Source organism: Sminthopsis crassicaudata, chromosome 5 (genome assembly GCF_048593235.1).
Source record: "Sminthopsis crassicaudata isolate SCR6 chromosome 5, ASM4859323v1, whole genome shotgun sequence".
Taxonomy (NCBI): Eukaryota; Metazoa; Chordata; class Mammalia; order Dasyuromorphia; family Dasyuridae; genus Sminthopsis; species Sminthopsis crassicaudata.
In genome coordinates, this window is record NC_133621.1 from 59,729,614 (window position 1) to 59,746,782 (window position 17,169).

Below are 17,169 nucleotides of genomic sequence, written 5' to 3' on the forward strand. Positions count from 1 at the left end.
AAACTAATGCAAACAAGATTAGAAGGGAAGTAACAAATTGGGAAAAAATTTTTACAGTTAAAGGTTCTGATAAAGGCCTCATCTCCAAAATATACAGAGAATTGACTTTAATTTATAAGAAATCAAGCCATTCTCCAATTGATAAATGGTCAAAGGATATGAACAGACAATTTTCAGATGATGAAATTAAAACTATTTCCACTCATATGAAAGAGTGTTCCAAATCACTATTGATCAGAGAAATGCAAATTAAGACAACTCTGAGGTATCATTACACACCTGTCAGATTGGCTAAGATGACAGGAACAAATAACGATGAATGTTGGAGGGGCTGTGGGAAAACTGGGACACTCATGCATTGTTGGTGGAGTTGTGAAAGAATCCAACCATTCTGGAGAGCAATCTGGAATTATGCCCAAAAAGTTATCAAAATGTGCATACCCTTTGACCCAGCCATACTACTACTGGGCTTATACCCCAAGGAACTACTAGAGAAGGGAAAGGGTCCTGTATGTGCCAAAATGTTTGTGGCAGCCCTTTTCATAGTGGCTAGAAGCTGGAAGATGAATGGATGTCCATCAATTGGAGAATGGTTGGGTAAACTATGGTATATGAATGTTATGGAATATTATTGTTCTGTAAGAAATGACCAACAGGAGAAATACAGAGAGGCTTGGAGAGACTTACATCAACTGATGCTGAGTGAAACGAGCAGAACCAGAAGATCATTATACACTTCAACAATGATACTGTACGAGGATGTATGCTGATGGAAGTGGATTTCTTCAACATAGAGAAGAGCTAATCCAATTCCAATTGATTAATGATGGACAGAACCAGCTACATCCAGAAAAGGAACACTGGGAAATGAATGTAAACTGTTATTTTTACCTTCTGAATCCAATTCTTCCTGTGCAACAAAAAATTCGGTTCTACACACATATATTGTATCTAAATTATACTGTAATATATTTAACATATATAAGACTGCTTGCCATCTGGGGGAGGGGGTTGGGGGAGGAAGGGAAAAAATCTGAATAGAAGTAAGTGCAAGGGATAATGTTGTAAAAAATTACCCATGCATATGTACTGTCAAAAAATGTTATAATTATAAAATAAAATAAAAAATTAAAAAAAAAAAAAAACTGTTTAGTAAATCATTTAGTGTGATTTTTGACAGCTTCTTTCACAACATTCAGCTCAAGGACCATCTTTTCTCCGTGAAGGCTATCCTCATCTTCAAAAAGGATATTTTTAAACATATGACTCTCTCACAGTCAACTTTCTTACTATTTTGATTTAATGAAAATTAAGGGAACAAATCTTTCTGTTCTCCACCCCCATCCATCATTATCTCTGGTTTTCCCTCTAGTGTTACTGGATGTCATGTCATTATCCTGTGGTAATATTTTTAAGGGCTGAATTATCACCAGCATGTCAAGATACTGTAAGATTTAACTATTATATGATATTGAGCTGGGTTTTCCTGTCAAAGTCACACTACATGATTTACTAAACGGTTTTAATGCTAAATGTTTGGGAAAGGGGTTCGTTTTTGTGATGAGATTTTAGATAATCAATTTAAATTTAATCATCGATTTAAAATTCCCTTCACTGATATAAATTTGCCACATTCTGCTCTTTAATAACTTAGGGTCTTAAAGACCTTGAGGATTGAGAAGATTAAATGACTTGGCCATAATCACATGACAAGTATAAAAAGCAAGACTTAGGAGTATAGATATAGAATTAGAAGGGGCCCGGGAATCAATGAGTCCAGCCCCTGATTTTACAGATGAAGAAACTGAGGCAAATAGAGGTTAAGTGGCTTGCTTAGGTTAACATAGCTATTAAGTGTCTGAGAAAGGATCTGACTTCAAGCCCAATCACCACACTGCACTGTCTAGAATTTGAATTCAGGTTCTAGGACCAAGACAAATTTGTTGGTTTTTCAATAGTACAACAAGAAATTGGTATGGACAAAGAGAGGAAATAGGATTTAATTTTTTTTTTTTTTTGGTCTGGGAAGATGAGTCAGCAGAGTATGCTGTTACCACATGGTAATAGTGGACTATTTAATAACAGTTTTGATTATTGTTGTTCTGTTCTGCAGTTCTGAAAAAAAATTCTGCTCAGGTACGGGGTGGCCTTCATTCACCGAGGCTTATGGCACATCTGGCTCAGATGAAAGTAAAAGCAATATCCTGAGGCGACCAGACTACTCCCTGGGATCAGCTCGAGTAGAGGTTGTTTGCAAACAGGTACATTTATTTTAAAGTTACGCAGAAATCAGAATGAATATTTTCTTCCAGCCTTTTTGTTGACATTTCCAATTTCTTAACATCAGACCACAGGAGCGGACTTGTAACTACTTAAAACACTTTTTTTCTTTTTAAATCACTTAGCAACTTAAAAAGTAATTCTGAAATGATGATTCTGTTTGGTGTTCCTTAAGTTCAGAATAACAAAAATTAATGTAGTTCCAGCCCTTCTTATATAGTTCTCAACACTGGAAATAACACCATAATGGCTCCCAACGTATCATCTCAATCTTTGGTATCTTCTCAACCTTTGGTATCTTCTCAACCTTTGGTATCTTCTCAACCTTTGGTATCTTCTCAATCTTTGGTATCTTCTCAATCTTTGGTATCTTCTTCTCAAGCCTTGGTCTCTTCTTCTCAAGCCTTGGTCTCTCCAGCTTGAGCTTTCCCTAAGAAATTAGGAGCAGAATCAGAATCTGGTTTGGGAATAGACAGAAAACTAAAAGTGATTCATTTCACCTTTCCCCATCTCCGGGAGCTGATTAAGGAATAATTAGGATGAAAGCTTTGCTATGCCCTCATACTAACATTAAGGAGGAATATGCTAAATTATTAGGAGAAAGAAGCTATAACTGATTTTATGAGAGTATAAGCATGAGATATAGCCATTTTCATCTGTGCTATAATAGAGTCTTCTCTCTCATCAATCAGCCTTAACCAAGGGCCACATGAAGAACCAGAAATTCTTTTATAGGAACTAGAAAATAAACAATTTCCAGCTATAAGGAAATCTTGCAAATCAAAACAGACAATAGAAATCCAGAAATAAGACTTAAGATTCCAAGAAAGCAAATTGTAGACCAGGAATTCTTAAACTGAGCTTGAATTTTTTTCATATTCTGATAACTATATTATAGCAAAACTGATATCCTTGGTAATCCTATTTATATTATTTTAGGCATTTAAAAACATTATTGTGATTAGGAAGCCATATTCACAAGAGAGATTAAAATTCCTGCTGGAGGCAAATGGAATTTTTTGAAAATGAAGAACTGATTCTTAACTTTTGTGTTCAATTCCTTCTGTTAATAAGAGCTCCCATGGAGGCTTGTAGCATTCTGGAAATTCATTCCCACTCAAAAACCATTTATTAAGCACTTATTTGATGTCAGGCATCAAATGCTAGGTTACTGAGAATACAAAGACAAGAATAAAATCTATCCCCTTCTTAAATAATTTTTAAAAATTAGATTAGCAAATAGTGTCAAAGTAAAGTTTGGGTGCAGTAAGGGAACTGGACGGTGAGATTCTGTTTGTTTCGTTTTTGGTCTAGGTCTATGGTTAGAGCTGTGGTTTCATATAGCAAACTCTAAATAAAGGAAATCCCTTCAGAAATGGAAGTCAATCATCTGTTCTGCAATGGAAGAACTAAGAGAGCTAGTTGGGCTACAAGTGACTTGTCCAGGACCACATAGCTTATATATATTCAAAGGTAGAACTGAACCCAGATCTTCCTACCTAGCTTACTGTCCATGGCACCATATTGCCATCATGAAGGATATCATGTTGTTAAGTACTTTGGAAGATCAAAATGAAACTATTAAAGGTAATTAAAGGTAACTGAGAAAGTAGTAGCTATAGAGATTTTGTTCCAAGGGGTGACTCACTTGCTAGAGGAAATAATTCCTCAAAAGAACCAATTATCAACGTTTCGGTGTGAGTTTTTATACCTCAGAAATAAAAAAATGCTATCAATCAGGATTTGAATCATTGCTTTATTGAATATCTAGACTTAAGAAAGTTATAGGACAATTGTTAATGATATAGATCAAAAGTGTGTTGGGTTTTTGGAGAGCCAGTTGTTTAACATTCAATAGCACATTTCTGAGGGAAGAAATACATTTAGAAACAAAGGTGACATTACAACAAAAGACATCACTAAACATTTATTTAAAATGATTGATTTGTTTTTATATGAATGAGGCTGTAGAGCACTTCTGGGTTACTAATGATGAGGGGTTTTTTTTGTTTTATTTTTGACAGTGTGAAGCTCACTTAGGCCATGTGTTTCCAGATGGGCCTGAACCTACTGGACAGAGATTTTGCATCAACAGTGTGGCACTGACATTTAAACCGAGTTTAAACTGATCAACTCAAAATCTGAAGAGGCAAAACATGGTTTAGGGGAAGGAATACTGCATTTAATATCAGGAGATTTAGAGATTTGAATTTTAACACTAATACTAATAGTATAATCAAGGGCAAATAAATCCCTAAACTTTCCTGAGCTTCAGTTTCTTCATCTATAAAATGGAAGTATAGTGTATAGTATACATAGCCTCTGTCAACTTTTGCATTCTCTGGGTTTTTAAAAAATTGTGTTTATATAGATATACATTTACATATATGTGTGTGTGTATATATACATGTGTATGTCTCATGTCTCTGTGTTTTTGTGCATGTCCATATGGTTGTGTTATAAAACTATAAATCACTTTAATGAATCATTATAATTCTGTTATAGAAAATATAAATCACTACAAAAGTCCACAAATTGAATTTCCTGAACATATTTTTATTCATTCCAAATCCTTTGATAGCCCTTTCATTAGACTTGGCAATAGCATAGACAGTGTCAATTATGGGTAACAAGCTCTTATTTTTAGATTCTTTTCTAATCATTAAGAGACACATTACTTATTTCTGAAGTGTGTGTGTGTGTGTGTGCGTTGCTTATTGCTACAAGGAGCTATAGAAGTACTAAATTATGTAAGTCAACAGAAAGTTTCATTCAAATTGACAAAGACAGATGAACTAAGAATTGTTTTCCAGTGTTTGCAGAATAACTCTCAACAAATACCTGCATAGCTTGATATACTAATAACTTGATCATACAATTAGGAGAAAGCCTAGAACATAAAAGAGGGGGTTACTGGGTTGGCCTCTACTTCTTTCCATGGGTGAGTTGTTACTGTTAACTTTTTTTATAACACAGCCAATGTGTTCTGTGCATTGGAGGAAGTATAGAGTGAACTAAGACAGAATTCCTTCCCTCAAGAAGCTTACCAATTACTTTGGGAATATTTTCCAATCCAATAAAACATTGATTAAGCACCTACTATGTTCCAGGTTCTATATTAAGCATTGTTGATACAGTAATTAAAAAAAAAAGCCATTCTCTGCCCTTGAGGTGTTAGTAATTTAATGTAGAGAGGCAACAAAATTTAAAGGATAAAAAAATAAATAATTTAAGGGATCATGCAATTTAAAATTTTGTTACATTTTAACAGTGCTTTTCCATTTCTTTAGTAGCATAGAAACTGAGTGGGGCAAGGATAATTAAACTAAGAAGTTACCAGTTGTTAAGACATTTTATATCCTCTGCTTTAGGTTTTGTGTTCATCTCCCTAAACAATGATTCTTTTGAGCTACATCTGGGATAACTAGCATGTTAGAGAAGATGTTAATTATGGCTTTATTAAGGGTCTAAGTTCAGTTTGTGTCATCATATTACATGACTGGACATTCTGTTATTAGTGTGGCCTAAAAAAATCAGTTAATTAACAAGAATAGACATAGGATTAATTTAAAATGTATACCTCCTTCCCATGTTCTCCAGTTGTCAGAGGAGTTACTATGCCAAAAGGTGAAGGCATGTTGCGTAATTTTGAGCAGTTTCTCCTGTATCCAAGAACACCATTGTATCCTGGGATTGGTTTGAGAGAAGAAAATAGAAAGTCATGTCCTTGTACTTCTTCCGCAGAATGACCTAGGAACAATCCACAAAGAAGGATTAGACTGAGTCTGTTTTAAAGCCATTCATTCATCCATCCATTCTTAGCAAACATTCATTACCGATTATGGTTAAGAGATTGTACTAGGCACAGGAGTAAACAGATAAATAATAATAAACATTGAACCTGCAACTAGTAAAGCAGGTAAGTCATACAATAAGAGACTGACTTTGAAATAAGGGTCTCAATTCTAATATTGGTTATATCACAGACTACTTGTGTGACTTTGGGCTAATACCTTTATTAGTTCAGGCTAATTTCCTTGTGTATAAAATGAATGAGATCAGATGGTGCACAAGATACCATTCAGCTCATAATATATGATTCTGAGATTATATATAAAAATGCTAAGAACCTAGATTCATGTTTAAGATGAATAGAAGAGGGATAAACTAGAGGCGAGCCTATGAGGAGGTTACTGCAACAGGCAGGTTAGAACCAGGAAGGACTTCTATTTGTCATAATGGCAAAAAGAAAAAGAGCAAAGTCTGATTACAGCAAGATAAATGAATAAAAACTTTGAAAATCTGAAAAACATGCAATTGGGAGGGAAATAAAATGCCATATTAAAAAAATCTGAAGAACTATGATCAACACAATGACCAAGCAGGACTCCAGAAGATCAAAGATAAATTATCATTTCCAATTCTAGGCAGAGAAAGGATAAAATAGAGGTGTAAAATTAGACATACATTCTCAGACAAAGCCAATGGCAGATTTGTTTTGCTTGACTACCATTATTTGTTACAAGGGTCAGCTTTGGGGAGGGGGTTTAAAGTTATGTGAAGGAGAGTAAGTCATAGAAATTCCAAAAACCCCCCAACAATAAACATATTAAGCACCTATTATTTGCAAGACACTTTGCTGAATACTATGGATACAAAGAAAGATCTGAAAGATCTTAAGGAGCTTACACAGTCTAATGGAAGAAACCATATAAAAGCAAATAACTATGTACAAACAAGATATATACAGGATAAGTTGGAGATAATCAATAGAAAAAAGTCACTACTTACATTAAGAATGATTAAGAAAGACTTCTTGTAGAAGTTGGGATTTTAGCTGGGATTTGAAGGAACTAGGGAAACCAGGAGACAGACATGAGGAAGGAGAGAATTCCAGAAATGTGAGCAGCCAATGGAAATGCATGGTTGGGAGATGGAGGACAGCATAGAGACCAATATCTCTATCTTGTAGAGTGGAGGGGAGAGCAAGACTCAAGAAAGGAAAGAGCCAGTTATTAATGGCTTCCAAACCCAAAATGATTTAATTTGATTTTGGAGCTAATAGAGAGATACTGCAGTTTATTGAAGAAGTGGGATGGGGTGACAGACCTGTGCTTCAGGAAGATCAATTTGATAGCTGAGCAGAGAATGGACTGGGATGGAGAGAGACAAGGTAAAGACAAAAAGGAAAGAATAAAAGTATCAATGAAACATGTTTAAAATAACAAAAAAAAACCAGTATCAAGAAAATGCAATGTTGAGATCTCAAATGGTATTATAAAGCAGTAATCATTAAAGCCATTTAAAAATAGAAAGGTAAATTAATGAAACAGACCAGAAAAAGGAAGAATTAGAAATAAGTGAATTCCATATATTGTATCTAGGTTATACTGTAACACATGTAAAATGTATGGGATTGCCTGTCATCTAAGGGAGGGAGTAGAGGGAGGGAGGGGATAATTTGGAAAAATGAATACAAGGGATAATGTTATAAAAAAAATTACTCATGCATACATACTGTCAAAATTTTTTATAATAAAGTGACCTTGTTTTCAAAAAAAAAAAAAAAGAAAAATAAGTGAATTCAAAAACTCAACATTTGTCAATTAATATGAAAACTTAAATAATGTTAGGAAGAGTTCTCTATTTGATAAGAATTTCTGGGGAAACAAATATAGTCTGGTAGAAATCAGGCTTAAACAAATATCCCATACTATAAATTCAAAATGTATACATGATCTGAATATTAAAATCATACCAAGAAGTAAAGCAAACCATTTGCTTTTCACAGCTATGGGAAGGGGGTGAATTCATCACCAAACAAGATAAAATAGATTATTCTGATGATATAAAATTGAAAAGCTGCAGGAACAAAATTAATATAGCTAAAATAAAAAAGGTAAGCAATCAACTGGGGAAAATGTTTTTTTTAAATCAAATATCTCTAGATAAATGTCTAATATCTCAAATATGTAGGCAACAGAAACACTCATACACACACACACACACACACACACACACACACACAAGTCATTCCTTAATAGATAAGTGGTCAGTAGATATAAGCAAACTGTGAACAACTATATAAAAATTTTCAAATCTCTAATAATACGAGAGAAATAGAAATCAAAATAACCTTTAACATCACATCCCATCAACCTGGCAAATATGACTAAAAATAGAATAATTGGTCGAGGGGTTGTAGAAGATGAGCAAAGCATTAATGGCATAGCTTTAATTTCATAGTTTTTCCTATTTCATTAATTTACTTTTCTATTTTTAAGTGGCTTTGATGATTACTGCTTTATAATGCCATTTGAGGTCTCAATATTGTATTTTCTTCATACTGATCTCTTGTTATTTTAAAAATGTTTCATTGATACTTTTCTTCTTTCCTTTCTGTTTTTGCCTTATCTCTCTCCAATCCAGTCTATTCTCTGCTCAGCTATTAAACTGATCTTCCTAAATTCATACCTTTGAATTGATAATAACTATTTTGGCAAAAAAACAATTTGGAATTTTAAAAGTTAAGTGGCTAAAATGTCTATATTCTTTGACCTAGAGATTCCATTGTTAAGCATATACTCTTCTTCCCCACCCCCAGCCCAAGAAGTCAAAACAAAAAGAAGAGCACCATATATACCAAGATATTTATAACAGCATTTTTCATGGTAGCAAGGAACTGGAAACCAAGATACCCATTGATTGGGGAATTGTAGAACAAATTTGGTGTATGAATGTATGTAAAGTAATATTATGTTGTTGTAAGACATCATTAATGTTATGGATATAAAGAAGCATGGAAATAATTATTATGAATCAATTGGTTTTTATACATTCAAGCCCATCACCAGGAGCTAAGCAATAACAACTGGCACTAATTGGTATAAAGTTTGCAAAAATGCTTTTTATGTACATTAACTCATTTGAATCTCATAATAATCCTGTGAGATAGATGCTATATATGAAATGAATTATATGTGAAGACCAATATATGAAATGATTATAACAATTCAAAACAATATTATGAAATTATTATGACCAAGTCTGGCTCCAAGGAATAGCTTTGAAAAGCTACCTCCACCCACCTCTTTAAAAAATTGGGGATCTTACCAGTTTGGAAAACTGCATATGATGTCAGACTTTAAATTGTGTGATTAGTTTTATTGGATTGTTTTCTTTTTTAATTCTTTATTATAAAAGAAAGATACTTGGGAGGACTAGAGGAAGAAATATATAGGGAAAACAGGTGATATAAAAATAAAGGATATCAATTAAAATTATTTTTAAATAAACAAAAAAGTGAAAAGAAAGTTGAAAGGGGGCATAAATAAGCAGGTTAGCTTTGGAGCCACTATTTAAAATGTTTCCATACATATAAATATATATTAGTTTAAACAAATAGTGTTCATCTGGTGCATACTCAATCTTTTTTCTCTGAATATAGAAATATTTGTATTTGTTGATTTTTTTTTGTCACTCATAATAAAAAAACCAAAAGGTAGTCAAGGAAAACATAATTGACTTGGATTTAGAATACTAGTGAGAGTATACACAAGGTTAATGAAAATATCATTAATAAAAATAAAGACACAGATTGGGGGTGGGGAGAAGAGAGATTATGAACTCAGTTTTAGATTACTCTTTCCCAGAAATTTAAATAAGCATGAAAGTCAACATCAATAATACATTCAATATGGTGCATAGTGTGTTTAGACTGAAGAGCAAGTTATAAAATTAATAATGACCCACAGGGTGGCATAAAGTTTTTATTACCATATCAACTTTCCCATGGATAACTAAGAAGTCTTTTTGGTGAAAGGTAAATTTTCAACATGAGAAGTGGTATTTGATTAATCCACCAGTGATTGGTCCAGAGGGAGCCATTTTAATGCTGCCTAAATTCCTTGAGATCACTTCCCTATCCAAGTCTTAGAACAAAAAAAAAGAGTAATCATATGTCTCCTTAGAACTGAGTTACATACAAGACCCTCAGAGAGATCCGATTGAGAAAGCATTCTTGACTATGGATATTTGAGAGTCAGCTTTAATTTCACCATTCAATTATGTTGTTGTAAGACATCATTAATGTTATGGATATAAAGAAGCATGGATATTGGAGAGTCAGCTTTAGTTTCACCATTCAATGAAGTAATAGAAAGAGTACTGGACTTAGAATTAAGAGTATGGGCTCAAATATTGCCTCTGATCTAGATCTAGATCTAGTTCTAGATCTCAGATTCCTCATTTGTAAAATTATGGTAATAGCAGCATCCATTTCATAAGATTATTGTTGAGACTCAAATGACCTAACGTACTTAAAAAACACTTTGCAAACTTAATACCAACCAATGGGTTCAAATCTAGTCTTTGATACTTAATTCATTACTTGTGTGATCTTGACCAAGTAGGGGCTTAGTTTCCTTATCTTCAAAATCAGAGGACTGTACAATAGCCCTTGAGTCAAGACCCCTCTTCCAGTTCTAAATCTATGATTCCTATGACCAAAGAACTACAGAGAGATGGTTCTATGTCATTCAGAATAACACAGTGCTAATGTTAATTGCTCCCCCCCCCCATTTCACTACATCATTTAGTGTCATAGACAAAAGAATAATTAACGTTATATTTGGGCACTGATTAGATACTGATGGGGAAGGATAATACAAGGGAGGGTGGAGAGAATATTCCTAAGTAATCGGTACATATGACTGATTAGAAAAACTGTTTACGAACTTATTTCTTCCTAGCATTTGGCCCTTGAAGTAATTTTCTATGTGAATGTTAAAAGCCAGATGAAAAAATAAATAAAACGACCCTGATTACTCTTCTTTGTGCTTCAATCAGCAGCATGTCAGTTTCTGAATAAACTTTAATTCCTTTGCTACGCCTGTAGACAAGGAAATTTGCACCACAATTTTTAAAATTCCCTGTTAGGGGTCTTAAGAACAATTAGCAATTAAAATAATCCTACATTTCTGCTTCACAAGCACAGTTGGCAGGATTGATTTGACAATCACATGTGCCACCCCAGTCAGTTTTGTTAGCTTCAAGATCCATCTATAATTCCTTGCTCCAATATCGAGTTCCTGTGTGGAGATACTCAGGACTTCTAATACCAGTAGTCCATGGAGAAAAACTGGCTATGCAGGAAAGACTCCGAGGGAAATCTTAGAAATGTATGGAGTCAGGAGCCCATTGATCAACCTATCTTCCTTGGGAGATAATTATCAGAATGCCTGAAAAGGACCCTAAGTCTTCTGCTCCCCTTTCCACTTATACAGTGACCATAATAGGGTGACCAAAAGGAGAGCAGAAAGTGCTAAGGCTCATATACTTTTTTAGACCGTCAATAAATAGTAATTTAACTGTAGATTCTAGAAGTATGAGATTAATCAGTTAGTAGGGTATCATCGAAAAAAATGCTTCTACTGATAATAACTAGCATTTATACAGCACTTTAAGGTTTGCATATATTATTTCATTTGATTCTCAAAGTCACCTTTTTTTTTTTTTTCCTTTTTTCATTATATAGCTCTTTATTTACCAGATATACGCATGGGTAATTTTTCAGCATTGACAATTGCCAAACCTTTTGTTTTAATTTTTCCCCTCCTCGCCCCCCCCCCCCAGATGGCAGGTTGACCAATACATGTTAAATATGTTAAAGTATAAATTAAATACAGTATATGTATACTTGTCCATACAGTTATTTTGCGAAGTCACCTTTTTAAAGTAGGTTAGTATTAACCCTGTTTTACAAATGAGGAAACTGAGAATGAGAGGGATTGTGGGACTTGCTTTAGCAAGTATCTGAGGCAAGATCTGACCGTCAAGCCCAGCGCTCTAGCCCCTTCAGCTCCTACCTATCTCATGCAGGGGTAGCAAAGAAAAGCAAAAAGCATTTCCTAGGATCCGACACCGTTGCTTCTTATAACATCAGCATAATCCGCTACCAGCCTTGTTAGCCTTCTTTGACAGATGAGGGGAGCCCGGGAGAGAGAGGGAGGAAGGGGGTGGGGAAGGCGAGGAATGGCTTCTCCTGCCTCCAAATCCACTCAAGCTGAGGAGCCGCACCTGGGAGCACTCAGACAGCTCCGGGAGCTGGAGGAAGGAGGCCGGCCCCGCGGAGCCGGAGGCAGCACCCAGAGCCAGTGCCCGAGGCAGAGGCCGCAGCAGCTCCGGACCTTTACCACACACTTCAAAACCCGGGGGAATACGAAAATACTAGAGACACAAAGCTTCTCTTCTTTTTTCTTTTCTTTTTTTCTTCTTTTTCCGTTCTCCTATCTTATATTGCTCTCCTCTCCTTCCTTTTCTCTTTCCCAACCTCTCTTCCTGCTCCCCTCTCTTTATCTTATCTCTGTCCTGCCTCTGGGTGTCTCTGTGTGTCTGTGTTTCTGTGTCTCTGTCCTAGCTCTCTGTGTGTCTATATCTCTGTCTTTCTCTCTGTCTCTGTGTCTCTCTCATTTTCTCTCTCCCCCTTATCCTCTCCTCCCTCTCTCCCTCTCTCCCTCACCCTCTTTTCTTCCCTCCCCTCTCTCTTCTTCCTTCTTTCTCTCCTTTCCTGTATTCTCCCTCCCTCCCTCTTTCTCTTCCCCTCCTTTTCTCTTTCTCTCTGTCTCCCTCTTTCCCTCCCTTCCCTCTACTCGTTCACATATATCTTAAGTAAAAATATAAAATAGGTGAATTCTTAGGAGCCTAGATTTAAAAGAAGGCTGTAAGATTAAGTCATATGGCTCAATAGTCTCAATTTGCAGAGGAGAAAACTGAGTTCCATAAAGGTCAAAAGTCACACAGGTTGAATCTAGATTTGAACACAGGTTCTTATGGGTTGATGATGTATCAAATGCCCAGATAATCCAATGGGATTCTTGAACAGGTTCTGCCTGCCTTTTCTTGTCAGTGCCCTGATCCAATTCATCTTTTTCTTCTTTTCTCCCTTTCAGCAAAGTTTATTTTTCCTATAGACAAATCCTTTTTTCTTCTTTGAAGCTAACTCACCTGTACTTAGGAGATAATGGCAGCTAATAGGAAAATGTATTATTATTTCCCAGGGAATATATTTGCATTAAAGAAGAAATGTCTTAGAGTAAGGTAGTGTTTTACTATAAAGAAATGTCAAAAAGGTTAGAATCTGTCACCGAGCAGATGTGAGGATTTTTTTTTCTAAATTTGCTCTGTTTTTAATTTTCATTATTATTTTCAGTTCTAAATTTTTCCCTTCACTAGGTCCCTTCCATATTCATTGAGAAGGCAAGAACTATAATGGGAGGCAGATATTTTTAGGAAATTATGGTAGGCTGCCCTCCACAAATTTCATCTCAAAAAGTCAGGTATATAATTTTTTGTGATATCCCACAATTTTTATGTCCTGAACATCCTACTTTTCAATTAGTTATTTGCTGTGGCTGTAAAAATACATATATTGATCTCAGACGCAAAATTATAAGCAAATATTCACAAGTCCAGATACAGAACTAAATAAATCCCTACTTTAGAAAGAGTGACCTTAAGAGATGATAATTTTCCTTTTACCTGCACCTGGTCTGTTCCTCCTCCTGAGACGTAGAGCCATTGGTCCTATAATATCTTTCCTTGCTGCCTCTTCCTCTTTCTGGAGCATTAACAATTTAAACCACTGCAAAGATAAAATGGGTATATAGGAACTTGAGAGAGTAAGGAAGAGCAAACTCATAAAAGTACAGAGCACTGCTGTTAGGCCTCTGACTTGGCTGGAAAAAGAACAGAATGTGCTGACACATAATGGCTAAAATCAATATGATGGGAGTGGTTCATGCCAGTATTAGTCCTGTCTCCCACCTGTCTTGATCTCCACTCCATGAATATAGAGTAGTGAATCCTTACATATTGTCACTTTCTTTTGATGCTTTGATATAAATGAATTTCCTCAAAATGTTATTTTTGGTTTTTTCAAATATAAATGAAGCCTCCCCCTAATCAACCAAAGACATGAGCATAATATAGGAACAAGAATATTGCATTTGTTATCTCCTTTACCTGGCATGTAAGACCTTCCACAATTATTACAGCCTTATCTCTTACCTCTGTGTAATACAATTTATTTTTCTCAATTACATGTTAAAAACAATTTTAATATTTTTTTTAAGTTTTGAGTTTCAAATACTATCTATCCTTCCTCCCCTTTCCTTCTCCCTGAGATGTTAAGCAATTCACCATAGGTTATATATGTGCAATCATGTTAAACATTTCCATATTAGTCATTTTGTAAAAGAAATGAAGGGGGAGAGGGAGGGAGGGAGGAAGGAAGGAAGGAAAGAAGGAAGGAAGGAAGGAAGGAAGGAAGGAAGGAAGGAAGGAAGGAAGGAAGGAAGGAAGGAAGGAAGGAAGGAAGGAAGGAAGGAAGGAAGGAAGGGAGGGAGGGAGGGAGGGAGGGAGGAAAAAAAGAAAGAAAGAGGGAGGGAGGAAGAAAAAAAGATGCCATCTATATTCAGACAATATCAGTTGTTTCTCTAGAAACAACATATTCTATTATGAATTCTTTGGGATCATCTTGGATCATTGTATTGCTAAGATAGCTAAGCTATTCATAGTTCTTCATCAAACAATATTGTTGTTTACTATGTACAATATTCTTCTGGTTCGTCTCACTTTACTTTTTATTCAGAACAGGAGAACAATTGAGGGAACATGAAGAACTTACTGGATCTCTCCCCCAATAAAATTGAGATGACTCCTTGATTGCCAAATGGTCCACTAGATGTGGATCCTTCTGAGCACTGTAACGAGGAATGATGCTATACTCTGGCAAGAGACCATGGGTTCCTTTTTCTAAATTGTCCACTGCAATACAATCCAAAATGAAGCCTTTTTCCCTTTTCTTCAAGTCAGAGGAAGATGGTATAAATATTTTTGATAGACACCTTTTCTTTTTCTTAGGCATCAGCATTGCTCTCCAAGAAGTTGAGCTTGGGAGAGATAAGGTGTGAGAGAATAGAATTAAAAGCTTGAAGTTGGGTCAGAATAAGTGAACCACTGAACCCCATCTATGCTGGCCAGTCTTCGTGCTGATAACAAAAAGCATGGTTGGTATTGAAGTCCAATGCTACTTCTGCTTTCCACCCATGAAAGAAGTTCTTCTAGGTCCAGCAGTTGGTGTGGTGGATAGGATAGTGGAAATCCCTCAGTGGGTCTTGCCAACCTCATGCCTTTTTCTCTTGACCTTTGTTCTCCCAACAAAGGGAGCTTCACATGACTTCAAAGCTGAACCAATAATGTTTCTATCCTATGTCACTGAGGGTCTGGGAAATAGTCAACTGAAAGAGGATGCAAAATAGTAGGCAAATACTCAGCTGTTGAATTACCAAATGGAATTATTTGGATCTAATTCCATTATATGAAGAGAGTTGCAGAGAAAGGGAGTAGGTTTTCCCCCTTAGACAGAACCATATTTTCCCTTGTTGGACAGACTGGCAGGAGTCTTTTCTCAGTCCTTCAGCTCCAAACCTCTATGGACTCATGAACTTGCTGAGTGACCTTGAATAAATCACTTCATAAGGTTCCCCTACTTCTATGGAAAGAAGATAACCCCTACTTTCAAGGCTGCCACATTGGGGTAGCCAAAGACTTACTTAAGTAGCACTTTGTGATTCTAGCAAAAAAAAAAGTGAAGTTCAAGGCAGGGTCCTTTTGTTCTTTTTCTAAAGGTAAAATGTAGTATCTTCCATGGAGACCTGCTGTCCTTTTTTTCAGGTGCCCTCATTCAATGATACCTTATCAGTGAGATATGTTCCTCTTCCTTTTCTTAGTTTTCAAAATTATTTGGTTTAATTCTCAATTCCGCTCTGACCACTGAAACAGGCAGGCAGTACTCCCTGAGTTGAGGGGAGGTAGAGGTTAGAACTTATTGACAAAGGCCATCCCTCTGGCCATGGGTCATGGTGTAAAGAGTGTTAGAATGGGGAGACAACAGTCAAGAGGAGAGGACCTTTCCAACCTGTAATTCCCTGGCTTCTGGGTTTCTGTAGAACGTACTTATGGATACCAGAAATCCAGAGAAACCAAAAGCTAGAAATGACACTACCACTATCACAGTATGAGAGTCAGGAAAACATTGGATTGAAATCAGCATCATATATTAACAAGTTAGCTGATTCTGGGCAATTCTCTTAATCTCTCAGAACCTCAGTTTCCACATCTGTAAAGTGGGAATAATGATCAAGTTGCTGTGAGCCTCCTAAAAAGAGAGCGACTGTGACAAAGGAAAAACTCTGACTCTGATACTAGTTATAGGACCTGGTTCTGTACCATCACTAGCATTTACCACCTTTGTCATCTTGGGAAAGTAATTTAGTCTTCCTGAACCCCTTATTGGATGAAATGAAGGACTTTACTAAGTAGTCTAAAGTCCCTTTTAGTTCCAGATCTGTAATCTTCCATGGGGAAAAAGAGCATGATATGTGAAAATGGAAATGTTAATTATTCTCTCCAGTTGACCATAAACAATTCCCATACAAGCACAAACACTAAGCAATAAATGTTTCTTTAGCTGTATCATTACCTGAGGCATTGTGGCATGCTGCTACACTCAGCTTTTGTGATTGATGCTGGTTTCCAATAGCAATCTGTTTTTTGCCCTTTGATAAATATTACACAAGAAATCCTTAATAGAAGGGTCTATTTTATTTTTTGCCTTCCCAGTCCAGCAGAGTCCTTGGCCTACAGTAGGTGTTTAATAAATGCTTATTAGTTGATCAATTGTCATGGACTTGAAACCATCAGTCACATTTCCCACTTAGGAAATAGTAGCCTTTGCTACAGAAGCAACTTTAGTCTTCATTTTTTCTTTAGACACCTGGTCTGTGTCTGGGATTGCTAATAAATCAAAAGCTCTAATTGTCTGTCAGA

General features: G+C 35.8%; 1 protein-coding gene and 1 long non-coding RNA gene across 2 annotated transcripts in view; one reads left to right on the forward strand and one right to left on the reverse strand.

The window, feature by feature from the left end:
- MSRB2 (methionine sulfoxide reductase B2) overlaps positions 1-4,815 on the forward strand; it is a 30,005-nt gene extending 25,190 nt beyond the window's left edge. Inside the window, exons 4-5 of the mRNA XM_074266917.1 lie at positions 2,114-2,261; positions 4,305-4,815. Coding sequence (XP_074123018.1) covers positions 2,114-2,261; positions 4,305-4,409 — 253 coding nt within the window. The 3' untranslated portion in view covers positions 4,410-4,815. The remainder of the gene's footprint in view (positions 1-2,113; positions 2,262-4,304) is intronic.
- Positions 1,971-15,447, reverse strand: LOC141542487 (uncharacterized). The gene is made up of 4 exons (XR_012482175.1): positions 14,966-15,447; positions 13,819-13,921; positions 5,861-6,030; positions 1,971-2,710 (listed from the first exon to the last, which is right to left on the reverse strand). It is a non-coding gene; the product is annotated as an uncharacterized LOC141542487 (long non-coding RNA).
- Between the last annotated feature and the right edge of the window lie 1,722 nt (positions 15,448-17,169).